The 14,001-nt window shown below is 38.7% G+C and overlaps 1 protein-coding gene across 3 annotated transcripts; it reads right to left on the minus strand.

Annotated features, from left to right (window-relative positions):
* Positions 1-5,228: 5,228 nt before the first annotated feature.
* spsb1 (splA/ryanodine receptor domain and SOCS box containing 1) lies at positions 5,229-13,792 on the minus strand. Of its 3 annotated transcripts, none has more exons than XM_061736320.1 (3): positions 13,724-13,792; positions 8,060-8,914; positions 5,229-6,604 (listed from the first exon to the last, which is right to left on the minus strand). In XM_061736320.1, the coding sequence occupies exons 2-3, from the start codon at positions 8,751-8,753 to the stop codon at positions 6,477-6,479; spliced, it is 822 nt and encodes a 273-aa protein (XP_061592304.1). In that variant the 5' UTR covers positions 8,754-8,914; positions 13,724-13,792; the 3' UTR covers positions 5,229-6,476. The 3 variants fall into 3 exon arrangements, with proteins under 3 accessions (XP_061592304.1, XP_061592303.1, XP_061592302.1); XM_061736319.1 differs by having other exon boundaries at positions 8,060-8,910; positions 13,618-13,785; XM_061736318.1 differs by having other exon boundaries at positions 13,618-13,785.
* Positions 13,793-14,001: the final 209 nt, after the last annotated feature.

A 14,001-nucleotide genomic window follows, 5' to 3' on the forward strand; every position in this document is an offset into this window, starting at 1 on the left:
ACTGCCGTCACTGGGCGGATGGGGGTGTTGTCCCTGACGTGAGCCACGTGCTGCTGCTGCCACCATTTGCCCTTTTTCAAGTTGTTACACAATTACTGGGCTCAACATAGCTGCACAAAAACAGCTGCACAACTAGGGTGGACTAGGGTGCCAACCGTCCCTAGAAAAACGGAATTTGTCACGTATTACTGTGAGAGTCAAAACATAAAAGTCATACAATGCCAATAGAAAATGGCATTGAGCTGTTGAGTTGATCAGTTATTTTTTTCTGTTTAACTACAACTGTAGCCTACAGTTTGATTTGATTTATTTTATTTTTGTACATGTAAAAAACAACACTTCAAGAGAAGTTTAAGAAAACAAAACAAAGAATTTCATCCTTTAACACTTGATAACTTAATTTACATGTGCAAAAAAGGAGTAGGAAGAAGTGTAAACTTATTTAATCCTACCCCCATATTTATAAATTCTCACACACTGTACTCACACTGCTAAATAACAGTATTATTATTATTATGTACTGTAAATACTCGCACACATAGATACATACACATAGTTGAATATTTCTATATATTTGTACACACATGCCCATATAAATGTACTTATTTACACTATACTGTCTATATTAACTGCATCTTGCCAACCGTCTGACAAGGGAGCTGACAAGGGATGCACTTTGTCACGTATTACTGTGAGAGTCAAAAAATAAAAGTCATAAAATGCCAATAGAAAATGGCATTAAGCTGTTGAGTTCATAATTTTTTTTTTTTTTTTTTTTTTTTTTTACTACAACTGTAGCCTACAGTCATGGCCTTTGAGGCACAAATATGTTTTACAAGTTTTCTACAGACTTTATGTTTGCACTTTTGTTATTGCACTAAAAATGTGCACTATTACAGAATGGATGTTCTGCTTTCTTTCTATTGTTTTATATGAATTTATACAATTTAATGTTAAGCAGGACAGGTTTCTGTTTAAGAAAGATACTTATTTTATTCATTTCATTTATTCTTTATTTCATTCAAAAATAAAATAACAAACAATTCAATACAAACACAAACGTTCCTAAATTGTGAATGAAGGGAGCAGAAAGAAGAACAATCTTATTCAATCTGCCCCTTTTTTCCAAGAAATAAATTTACAAATAACGTAAATTAAAAAATTTAAAAACAACAACTAAGTAAATAAAAAAACTAAAATAAAATAAAATTACCGCCGGCTATGGGTATGTCAGTTAATTTTCTTATTGTGTATCAAAGTGAATTGCTGGATAATAATTCGTTTTCCATGTGTCCATGGCATTCAAAAATATGCATCTAATTCAATTCAGGTTCGAGTCAAATAGTTAAAAAATCGTTTCACTCACAAAAAAAGGGCTAAAAAAATTCACCAGGCCAGGAAGGGTCAAGGCACTCGGGTTGGCCGGCCCTGTCGATGAGGTGTCCCTTATTTATTTTTCAGGGGCAGCCCTATGAGGAACACACTGCTGACCACTCAGTGACCTTCACTGGTTTTACTGTAAAATAAAATATATAAACTGTCCTTCTGCATATATGCATATGTCACATCATTATTGTTTGTTTGTTTCTTTGTTTATTTCGGTCATTTCCAAATTAAGAATCCAAATACAAAAGAAATAAAAGAAAAGAAAACAACAAATAAACATGAAATTAATGCTAATACTGCATTAGACCAAAAATATAAACAAAACATTTAAGTTCTGACACTTACATAAACACTCATACAATATGATCATACTTAATGAGCATCTTGTTCAATATGCTCTTGTAAAAATCTCTCTTTCATAGGTGTGTTAAATATGTGCACTAATGCACCCGTAAACCAATGTTCTGTTTTTCTGTCATTGAAGTAAGTAAGTACATTTTTATTTATATAGCACCTTTCACAGACAACGGCATGTCACAAGGTGCTTCACAAAAAATTAAACATTGATAATAACACAAATAAAATACTACAATAAAAGTAGAAATACAATAAAAACAAGACAATACCGATAAAAGCTCATAGAATAAAAGTACATAAAATCAACATGGTGGTCATAAAACAACCCTCTCACTACTAATGTTTAAAAGCTTGGAGAAACAGGTGGGTTTTAGAGACACGTGCTAGGTTGATGGTTTGATATCCAATTTCATCTACTTGAAACATTTGACTTCTAATTATGCAAATCACACTCCAGCACCCGTCTTGTTTATGAAATCACGCTACACGAGCACTCATACTGCATGCCCACTGTATATAGTACATGCTGAACTGTGTGCTTACCTTGAAACAGTTACATAACATTTATTACTTCCTGTTGATAGACGGGCTTCAAAAGATCTACCACCTTTTTATCTGTAATTAGTCTGAATATAAGGAGATAAAAGGCAACAAAAAAACCCCCCTGTATTTTACAGAAGGTGACCCACATTGCAACAAAGAACATATATATAATAAACTGGCATCTTCCAATGTACAGCATGTAGAAGGTGCAAAAACATTCAAAATGCAGCACATGTTGACATTCAAGCATCTATCTGACAAGGTGAACAATTAGCCATATATAACATTCTTTAGAATAACATGTGTGTCATTGAGACAAACAATCATGTACAACTAGATGACCTTTGTCCTGTTATAACAGCCTTTACGTCAGCCTGTATTGAGAGATTATTGACATGATAAACAAGGAGACAGTTTGTCAGTTAATTTTACTTACAAAATCCTAAACTTTGTTTTTATTTTTGTTTACCGCTATAAGAGGGCAAGGTACGTAGTGTCACATATTGCATAACAAAGTGCAGACGTCCTTTTTCCAGTCACGGCATTATCAGTTGTGTGGCATGTGTAAGCAATATAGTTGGACACGAGGGAGCTCTTCTCTGATTTAATTTACTACCCCCTGTGCCGTCGATGGAACACATTCAAGAGCCACCTCGATTTAACCCCACTAAGTATATGTGACAGCTTTAGGATGTGTCATCAGATCTCCATGTGGCATATCAGATGTGACTGAATCAAAATAAACCTCTTTCACACGGTCCTGATGACCAAAGACCATTAAGAAAATGTAGTTCAAATTTTCAGAATTATGTAATCCACTTTTGCACCTTCAGTTGTGAAATACTTCAGATACATTGATGAACACCTAGTCGGATAACCGTGAATACATTTAGTTAAGGGGACATGATGTTATAATTACTTGAGCGTTAGAAATGCTGCCATCATGCGACCTCACATGCAACCTGCAGCTCTAGAGGAAAATCAAATTTCACTTCCTCCCATAGTCCTCTCCATCTGTTACTGATTTTTCTTGTATACCTTCAAACGGACCCATCTAACCTCAAATTTAATTATTTTAAAGCTTTGCTTTGGAACTACCAGGAACTGCTAAATACCTTTGGAAACCTCTGCTTTTTTGTTTTAATTTTCAGCCAGCTGTGAACTTAATCCCGAGCTTTATGTAAAAAGCTCAATGATTGCAGGGATTAGAGCATTGCTGTTTTTGCATCAGTGAAACAGTCACATAAATTGGTCACTAATGGAGTATTAAAAGTGTGTTATGGAGAGCTCCTTGCAGAACAAAAACACCTAGCTGGAACCCCCCGGTTTCAGTTACACTGCAGATAATGTTGAGCTGACGTAACCTTGGGCGCCACATCAGCACCACCGTACAACATCTCATTAAAACATGGGCTTCTCTGTCACTTCAGTCACTGTTTTCCTGAAATTTTGAGGGATCACACTAAAAGCGGTTATCATTCTTCCCATTTCTTCTTTTACATGGCTGTTGCATTCACATTCAGCCAATCATTGCAAAGTAGTGACATCATTAAGATGACTCACCTTACAGTTTTCAATTTTTGTGTATATAGGTCCACAAAATTGAAAGCATGGCCAAATGTGGCTCTGGTGCTGCAAGCTTAAAGTGATTAGCTGAATGTAGGAGCAGAATAACATCCACATCATGCCGAGACAAAGTAATAAAGGAGAATGAGTGGAAACTTGTGTGGGTGAACCATGAAACGATGTTCAAACCACAGCAGATATAGGGGCTTGGTGGTTAGCACAGTTGCCACACAGCAAGGTCCTTGGTTCGAATCTTGTCGAGGGTTTCTCTGTGCGAAGTCTGCATGTTCTTCCTCTACTTGTGTGGGTTTTCTTCAGCAGCTTCCCACAGTCCAAAAACATGCATGTCAGGGTAAGCGCTGGTCGTTTGTCTACAGTTAGTAAGTCCTGTGATAAACTGGTGACTTGCCGTGGGTGTACCCCTCAAAAACAAGTCTGATAGGCTCCATCAGATCCCCGTGACCATGAATGGGAATCAAGACAGACACAGAATGGACCTTTGTTGAGAGAAATACAAGCAGTCACAGGCACCACACTACTGTCTAACTGTTGACATGTCATATTCAAGAAGAAGCCGCAGCCAGGATAACTGGTGCTACTCTGGCCCCAAAACTCTGCTAAGCTAGATGCAAGAACTGGATATATAGACACACACACACAGGACTGTCAGAAAATTTGAATATTGTGATAAAGTTCTTTATTTTCTGTAATACAATAAAAAAAAAAGTCATACATTCTGGATTCATTACAAATCAACTGAAATATTGCAAGCCTTTTATTATTTTAACATTTCTGATTATGGCTTAGTTTAAGATTAAGATTCCAAGAATATTCAAATTTTTTGAGATAGGATATTTGAGTTTTCTTAAGCTGTAAGCCATGATCAGCAATATTAAAATATTGAAAGGCTTGCAATATTTCAGTTGATTTGTAATGAATCCAGAATGTATGACATTTTCGCATTACAGAAAATGAAGGACTTTATCACAATATTCTAATATATATATATATATATAGGGGGAGGGGGGGGGGCACATGTTCCTAGCCAAAACATTGCAACCACCAAGTCCCATCTGTGCTGAGCAGAAACTCAAAAAATACATAAATAAATAAAAGAAAGCAGCAGAGATCGAGGGAGGAAACCAACTGTCTCCTTGCAATATGGCAATTATGACATCACTGGAACTGCCATATTTAAAATAAAAAACAAGTGTCCCCTAGTCTGCTCATTTCAACGGGATGGGAGGATTACATGGTCCACAATTTGTTCTGCAATTGCTTTGGGGTAAAGACATTGCTACATTCAAGGGGATGAACTCAGCTGCAGCTGGCCGAACACCAAGTCTGGCCACAGAGAAATATACACGACGCACATCTATAATTTGAAACAATCTTTAATAGATACAAACAGTTCTACATCAAGGAATACAAATGGAGTGGAAGCTGCAAGCAAGGTAAATTAAGATGTAGCACAGTGTCCACATTCAACCCAGTATTGAATATGTTCAATTTCTGCACATTTAAAAATACTAAGTAAATATCAGATATGGCATTTGATATTGTGGTGGCAATTTTACCTTTTGTTACAGCACTTTGTAGATTGTCATTTTCTGTCAGTATGGTGCTTTAAAACCGAAATTTGTAAATTCAGGCAACTACACAGCCTGGTTCCACAAATGCCCTCGTCCACCCGTATACATTTTATAAACAAAACATCAATGGTTCTCAGCAATGTGCCAGTAGGACCCAAGAGTCAGTCAACGGATACAATTTATGTGTTCACACAATTGTTCACACAGTTGATGGTGTGTGTTATGTATGCATAACAGCGCTTAAAAACACTCTTGGGTCTCAACAGCATGTGGCTGAAAACTACTGTACTACAAACAGCAGGAGGGGAGAAATGATAAAAAGATATGTTGAGAAAAGCTTCCTGAAGTTGCATGCTACAAATAATCACAGTGACATTATCGTTCAGTTAAAAAAAAACAAAAAAAACTTGATAGTCCCGTTGGCTGGGTGATGATGACACTTCCATAATACAGAAGCCAGAATTTGTGAACAGCAACTATTTCTTTTTTAAACCATCATTTAATAATAATAAAAAAAAAAAAAAAGACTTGATATAATGCACAATTTGAAACCGTGACTGTCAACAGGAGTGTGCTGCCACCTTGCGGTCAGATAATAGCAGTGCAGTATTGTGCAAAAATGTCATTGCCACCATAGCGGTGTCTTAGCACAAATTCATTTAAAATTTTAAAGGCTACAAGACAGGAATGCATAAATGAAGAAGTCTGGAGGTTAAAGCAGAGGCACTGACCACTGCAAGATCAACCTACAAACTATAGTTGGTGCACCAACATGGCGACTGGATCAGCGTGTGCATAGTGGTCAGTGATTCCTGATTTGTAAAGTTAAGAGAATACAATTACAAACTGTCATAAAAACAGGATAATAAACTTAAAGAGTTGAGCCACTGACAGCTGTGTAATTTCTATAATCACCCATGAGGCTGAGTCAGTCCTGGAGGCTTGAGTAATGCTGTCAAACAGGTTAAACCCAACAATGATCCCAGAGAAAGAAAGGAGGGCGTAGTGAACGTATTGTGACTGTCGGCATCGTCATTGGTAGAGCAGGTAGTTCTTGAGAGACGCAGGCAGAGGCAGTCTATGGATTTCACTCAGGCGGTCTCTTCCTAAAGCCACCCTCACTGAACGTCTACACAGGTCCATCAGTGAGAGGGGTTCAGCTGTGCAACAAAGAAAAGAGGGAGAGAAGTAAGAATGGATCCATCTGCAATAACACATTTAAGAGGCCGTGAACATACCACCTAGAAACAGAGCTAATTCACCATCTGCGGCTATTTCATGTGGGACAAATAACTTTTCCATTATTATTTTTTACATTAATTTTCAAATTGTTGATGGTAAAATTAATAAGATACAAATATCTTTGAGGCTAGTCTTTAAAAAAAAAAAACGTACAATAACATGGACCGACATGATGGGATTTCTGCTGTCCTGTGTGTGAACTACTGGTAGGTTGGACTAACATTGCATTTGCAATTAAGACAATGTCTGTCAAGTAGTTTATTCAGATTATTGGTCCAGCTCAGGGAAGGGATTAAAAAAAAAAAAAGTCCATTATCTGTGCTCTAATCTAACGGACATTAATTGTTGCAGGGCATCTTGAAAATGTTTAGTACCAAGGCCAATACCATAGTTTTAGTGCATGAACTGAATACCTCTAAACCCCCATTTAAAGGACATATACACATCTTAAATTTCATCAACTAACAAAAAATGTCTGAGAAAGGAAATGATTTATACAAGCGAAGATGACAAATACTAAATAACTTGACTCATCGACCAACTTTACAATGTTTTGTGTGAAAATTGTTTTAAATCAAAACTCCATTGTTTAAAACACACAACAAGACATGACTTCCCTGATTTCCAGCAAACAGTAATACCGTCATCTAAAACAAACTGGATATCGTGCATGCCACTGCACACGTAGCACCTCTTTTTCCACAGGCCTAAACTGGGTTATGGGGTTTGTGCCGAACATGAACATCTAATGAGCACAAAGCATTTGGGATGTTCGAGTTGGGCATATTACCAATCTGTTTCCCAATTGAAAGCTCATGAGCCTTTCACCGGTGAATAATTGGAATTAATCCAATTTGAACAGTTTTCCCATTTGTCTGGCTGAAACCAAGCACTGTTTTAAGGAGTATTAGGAACTACTTGATGTTTCATTAACATCTGTTCTGGAAACACTTGGCCTAGTTATATAACCAGGGCATCAATTATACAGGGGAGGCCATTTTCCCAAGAAATCACATCTTCAGTGTCAAGATTGTCTTTCGATCAGACCACAGACTAAAGTCTCATGTATGAAAGAGTTAGCGTTACATTTATACTACTTTCCATGTCATCTGGGCTGCAAAGCCAGAAAATAATCTGGTGTTATGACAAATCCTACTTGCATAATAAAGGCACTAATACCGACTGAATTCAGATTGAATGCTGCTCTGCAGTACTGTCTCTCGTTTAGATGCCAGGACAAAACATTAACTAGTATACCTTTGTTTATTGCATCAATAAATCTACCCACTGGTTATATAACCTCTGTACCCATGAGCTTATGACGCAGTTGTTCATGATAAAATATCTCAGAGTATTTAAGACGATATACTTACGATCAAGTCCATTTATGTACCGGATTCGTATTTCACAGTGTCCCCACACAGCGCTCACCACTGGGTACAGCTTCCTGCCTTTAAGTCCTCTGAATGCCACTCCGAGATAATGTCCATCTACTATGTAACCCAGAGTGCCCTCATCCATGTCCAAGACCACTAAGAGAGAGTCTGGTATTATGAAGGTGTCCCCTGGCTCGAGAAAGCCTGGATACGTTTTTCCTGGGAGATTCTTGCCATCGTGGTAAAGTTTACTCCTGCACAGGTCCCAGCCCCAGGATTCGGCGTTGCTTCCCACCAAAGCCGTGTAGCCCACCGAGTGCAGCGGGGCATCACTCGTAGCCACTCCAACCACTGCATGCGTGCCCCTCTGACGCATGGCCCAGCTGATTTCCCACACGTGCAGTCCCCTCGTGTAGCCAACACGTCCACGAATGGCGTCCGTGCTCTGCGCCACAGGGTGCCTGTGAAACACCAGCTTGTTGTCATCTTTAACGAAGACGTTGAGGGAGCGGTCATCATTGTTCCAAGAGTGTTGGACCTGCACGTCCAGGTTTGCAGGTGGCATGTCCAGCAGCAGATCCAGTCGAGACGGCTTGGTTTGACTCAGGGCCTGTAGCTCCAACTTCAGGGGGCTGAACGCCGGATCCCGCATGTCAATGGTTTTAATACCACCAGGGACTTTCTGCCCCATGCTCTAGATAGTTATAGCAGCTCCACCTCCCCCCCTCCTCTAAGACTAATGGGGGGAGTTATCAGCCTTGGACCCTCTTCTCCACTGTGTTCCTGCAGCCCAAGATGCAATTTTGTAGTCCACACAGGCCACTAGTAAGAAAAATGAACTCTGAAGCCTACCTGGGGAGAGCAGAGGAGATGAAAGCACAGAAACTAGAAAATTAATTCATTTCATCTTTGTTTGACTTATTAGAAGCAAATTTTTTAATCATAAAGCTCACTACAAAGCAGTTTATACTGGAAATGTAACAATTCAAGTTTAACAGGAAACCTTGTACTTTAAAAAAAAGCATTCATTGAAAAGGGTGAACAAATCTCCTTAGCTGCAGAGCTGCAAGTGTCTCAAAAGTGCCTTTGTTCTCATGAGATTCATAAGTCCTATGCCCTAAGAGTTTCTTAAGACAAACCTACAGACAGATTTATACTGAAAGCAGAAAACATGTGTTAACTGACCACTTCCTAATTCCCCATACCCTTAAAGCTAGTAATATACCACCATTATGACGCATTTACCCAACTATCTCAATTTAATCTCAAGTCTTGACTTGTTGTACTGTAGGAAAACAAGATTGTATGGCCTCATTCTTCCCCTATTCATTCATGATAAAAGGTTAAACCAAGCAAGACAGACAAGATCCTTTCACTCAGCAGTTAAACATATGTGTTTGATTGAAAAGATTATGTATATTGGATTATTGACAGAACAGAGTGACCTTGTTACAGGTAAATGATATATAGCCAAATTTTAACTGCTCAGAGCACAGCACTTAAACAGGTTGGGTAATGTAGAAAAAACACAGTTGCAGGACTATTTTGCAGTAAAGTATATACTGTGGATTAAGTCGGCCAGTTCTGATTAGAGGTCCTGTTCAATTTCAAACATGTCTTGTCACTTTGGTTTACATTTCTGCAAAAGCAGAAAAGTAAACATTTTGATGATTCTGAAGAAATATTAACTTATTTATGCATATAGTCAGGAAAAATTGAGGTATCCCCTCTAATCTTAAGCAACTGAACACAAATGCTTTACTTTGAATTGAACATTTAAAATTACATTTCACACTATAGTTAAAGCAACATTTATTCATAAATATTTGATAAACATTTACTGACAAATTCAGTTTACATGATTTTTTGATGAGGTTTGGGGACAGTACATTTATGCTTGTACTGTAGACCTTGAAGATATATATTTGTATTGCATTTTCATCTCAATTCAAAATGTGGAGTGCTGCAAAATATATATATTTTTTTTATACATCAAGTTCAGTGTCTTGCCCCAAGACACTTCGGCATGCGACAGCTGGAGATCAATCCAGCAACCTTGTTGGTTGTCTTCAATTCATCATGTAAAATCTTACAATAAAAATTGATAAAACATTCAAATAAATAATCTTTAGGGTAGTCACATCAAACAGAGGTGGTTTCAAAAACCAAGCAGAGGTTATCTGTCATTAGTCAATAGCTGCATTTAACATGCAAAAAGGAAATAGAGATCTTGATACCTAGTCCGTTGCAGGATAAGGTTATTCAACTACTTTCAAGTATCTCAATCTCCTAAAATAGTTTGAGGGGAATTAAAAAAAACAACAGTCCAACCATTTCCTGGTATATGACCTTCTAGTCAGAGTGTAACAGGAAAAGTGATAAAAGTGTTTGTCTTCAAAAACCTACACATTATGTCATGTTTGACTTAGAAACCTCTGGGTCACATCTGATTTCAGCTAGGTCTGCAGAAACTAGGTAAAAGCCAGATAAATACCCACTTCACCTGTTCTATTACAACAATCTTTAGCTGTAATGGGTCACCTAAGCATCATCACAGAAAAACTGAAATTTAATTGTTAATACATCTGATACTTGTACAGAATTTGCCAACACCACAAGTGGCACTACTCCATGAGTAATGCAGTTTCTTTGTCAACTCAAAACGATTTGGTCTGAAAGTCCAAATCAGATAATTATTGTCCAAAAGAATAATAAAGTGACTTATCAGTACAGGTGTCACTACTCTTTGGTCTTCCTGTTCCTGCTTATACAGCAGTGACACTGCTTAAAGCGTTGTGTAATGTGGAAAACTGCTGCTGGGAAGGCCACTCTAATTGAATTGTAGACAAGAGTTCATTGAGCGACTTGAGCGCCTTGGCTCTTCTTCTAATGCAAGTAAACAACCATTTAAAATGGGTCATGTCTTCTCAGTTATTGAAAAACAGGAGGGGATGAGAAAGCCAGCAGCGGGTGGCCACCATCCGAATGTAAACAATCTCTTTTTCTATGCTTGTCCAGCATTCTAGGAGAGTGAAACATGTTAATTTCCCCACACTCAGCCGGGACTTTACCACCTCCCCTCCCTCAATACAACACAATCAAACCACAACGAAGTGGAAAAACTACTGCTGTTCTCACATTTACCTTGTAGTGTGGAAAAAAAAGAGTAGATAAATAAACCTAATTAGTACCGGTAGGAAAAGGTAGCTTGGAGAGTGGTGTGTGTTTTTTGAGAGCCACTTCTCCGGGGCTGGTTGGGGTTCCTGGGGCCCTGTGTTGGTTTGGAACTGATTGAAATGCAAGAGGAAGTACTCACTGGATTTTCTGAGCCAAGCAAACACTTGTTTTTCATGTAAGACTCAATTTAGACCAGGGCCGCCTGAATTTAGCTTGTGTGTTGACCTGCAGAGCTCAGAGTTCAATTTTTACTTAGGTCCGAGTCATTCCTGTAACTTTTATTGATGGATTTAAACTTTTCCTACAATGCTTTAAAGAAAAATCAGTAATGACTGACAAATATGGAGATCATACCTTGCTGACATTTTAGTATCATTTTTGCCCACTCAAAACCGAAGTTTCCGAATGTTGACTTGTTAAAGAATGAAAAACTACTAAATGGGAGTTTTAGAGATACTATGCAAAGCTTAAGTCTTTTTCCCACTTTACTGAAGCCACAAGAATAACAAGTGACACAGCAACATTAATTCATAATATTTTTTGCAAATGAGATTATGTGGACTGCTTATAAATGACATTAGTGACCACCACCTTCCCATATTTGTGATTGGACAAAATCTTTAAAGGATAAAACAGAGAATTTCCAAGGGCATTTACAAGATTATTCGGCAAAAAACACCTGAATCTATTGAGGCTCTTAACGAGGAGTTAAAACATCAAAGTTGGACCGAGGTTTATTCAAAAATAGATCCCAATAAAGCTTATAATGAATTTCTGTCTTGTATTTGAATTCTTATTTTGGAAATGACCGAAATAAAACAAACAAGTTCTGGAGATTTTAGTTGCTGGTCCAGATGCGTTTCTTTTAATGATACAGTTTTCAACATGGTGGCCGAAACATTAAAGAATTCATCCTCATTAAAACCCTGGAAGACAGACTGGCCTCTGTATAAGAGTCCTTACAAACACCAGGAAACTGGACCATATTACACCGGTCATGAAATCACTACACTGGCTTGAGTCAAAGGATAGAGTTTAAAATCTTACTGCTGGTCTACAAAGCACTGAATGGTCTTGGACCAAAATACATGCTGGATCTGTTAGTTCCTATGAAGCTCCCAGACCCCTGAGGTTCATCTGGATCTGGTTTGCTGTGTGTCCCAAGAACCAGAACCAAGCAAGGTGAGGCAGCGTTCAGTTATTCTGCTCCTCATCGGTGGAACAAACTTCCTGTAGACCTGAGGTCTGCTCCAACTGTAGATCCTTTAAATCAGGCTAAAAACATTACTGTTTACTGAAGCCTACTCCTAAATTAAATACTTACCTGCTGTACTCTACTGCCCTTACTTTTTAACAACTTGTGCTTTTTATTATTTTACCTCTTTTCTTATCATTTTATTTCATTTATTTGGTATTTAAGCATACTCTTAAATTAAATACTTTCTGAAAACCATGAATGAGATGTGTACCTGCGGTACTCTACTGCCCTTAGTTTTCAGAAACTTGTGCTTTTTATTATTTTACCTTCTTTTCTCATAATTTTATTTGTAATTTATTGTTTAATTGTGTCTTGCCGTTTTTAATGTTGATTTAAAGCACTTTGATTAAATACTTGCCTGCTGTACTGCCCTTACCTTTTAACCACTTGTCCTTTTTATTATTTTACCTCTTTTCTTATTATTTTATTTATTATTTACTATTTAATTGTGTCTTGCCACTTGTAATGCTGATGTTGCACTTTGAATTACCTTGTGCTATACAAATAAACTTGCCTTGCCTGTAAAGAAAAAAGGGACAAACTCATAACAGGACCTAAAACTACAGGCCCAAAAAGGACTGAAGTTGAGTTCTCTCTCAAGGCTGATTTATGGTTCCGCGTTACACCAACGCAGAACCTACGGCGTATTCCTGCGTCGATTTAACGCGGAACCATAATTCAGGCTTAAAACAACACCCACTACAGTATCTTAACTTTGTGGAGGAAAGAGTTGCTTTGCAGCAGCTCAGTACAAAAGCGTGCACGGGTACCCGGGGGCCTGCTAGCCGCTGTAAGAGCAGTGTAATCCCCTAAATAAGCCCTCTCTGGCCGGCAGCGGCGGCTCCGGGAGCCTCGCCGTCGGCTGGCAGCGCGGAACCCGCCGACAGGAGCCCGACGGCGGGGCAGAAACACGCACCGCCGCGGTCCCTCCAACACAACACGGGGCGTTTACAAACGCCAAACTGCATGTTTTTGGAGCAGCGAGAACCCTCATCAATATACACAAACACAAACAAAAAAAAAAATGTAGAAATGCTGTTAAGAGGAACATTGAAACCGAATATGGAGCTTCAGCAGCAGACAGGCACAGAGGAGCACAGAGATATAGATAAAAACAGACCTTGTTCAGCTGTGAGGCGACACAAAATGAAAGGCAAGGAGACCTGGTGAGGCTTCGGAGTCTTCATCTACTTCATGTTACCCCTCCTTTTCGTTTGTAGTCTCACCTTTTTTTAGCAAATGTGCCCGAACATGAATTGGGTGAAACGGTGATGGCTGCGCTCACATCTCTCCCGTCACGTGATAAACTGCTCCCAGCTGCTCCGGCAGATTAGGGCCGATTTATGGTTCTGCGTTATACCGACGCAGAGCGTCGGTATAACGTACGATCGTACGATGCGCGTCGCCGCGTACCCTACGCCGTACCCCACGGCGTAGGCTCTACGTCGATTTAACGCAGAACCATAATTCAGTCCTTAGGACCTCCCCATGACGAGCTGCAGCC

This window comes from Cololabis saira, chromosome 12, assembly GCF_033807715.1.
Source record: "Cololabis saira isolate AMF1-May2022 chromosome 12, fColSai1.1, whole genome shotgun sequence".
Taxonomy (NCBI): Eukaryota; Metazoa; Chordata; class Actinopteri; order Beloniformes; family Belonidae; genus Cololabis; species Cololabis saira.

Bases quoted from the DNA above. Each gene is read 5' to 3' on its own strand.
- spsb1 (XM_061736320.1), bottom strand. From the start codon at position 8,753: ATGGGGCAGAAAGTCCCTGGTGGTATTAAAACCATTGACATGCGGGAT. The intron at 6,605-8,059 runs GTAAGTATATCG...TTTGTTGCACAG, and splicing joins GTACATAAATGGACTTGATC to CTGAACCCCTCTCACTGATG.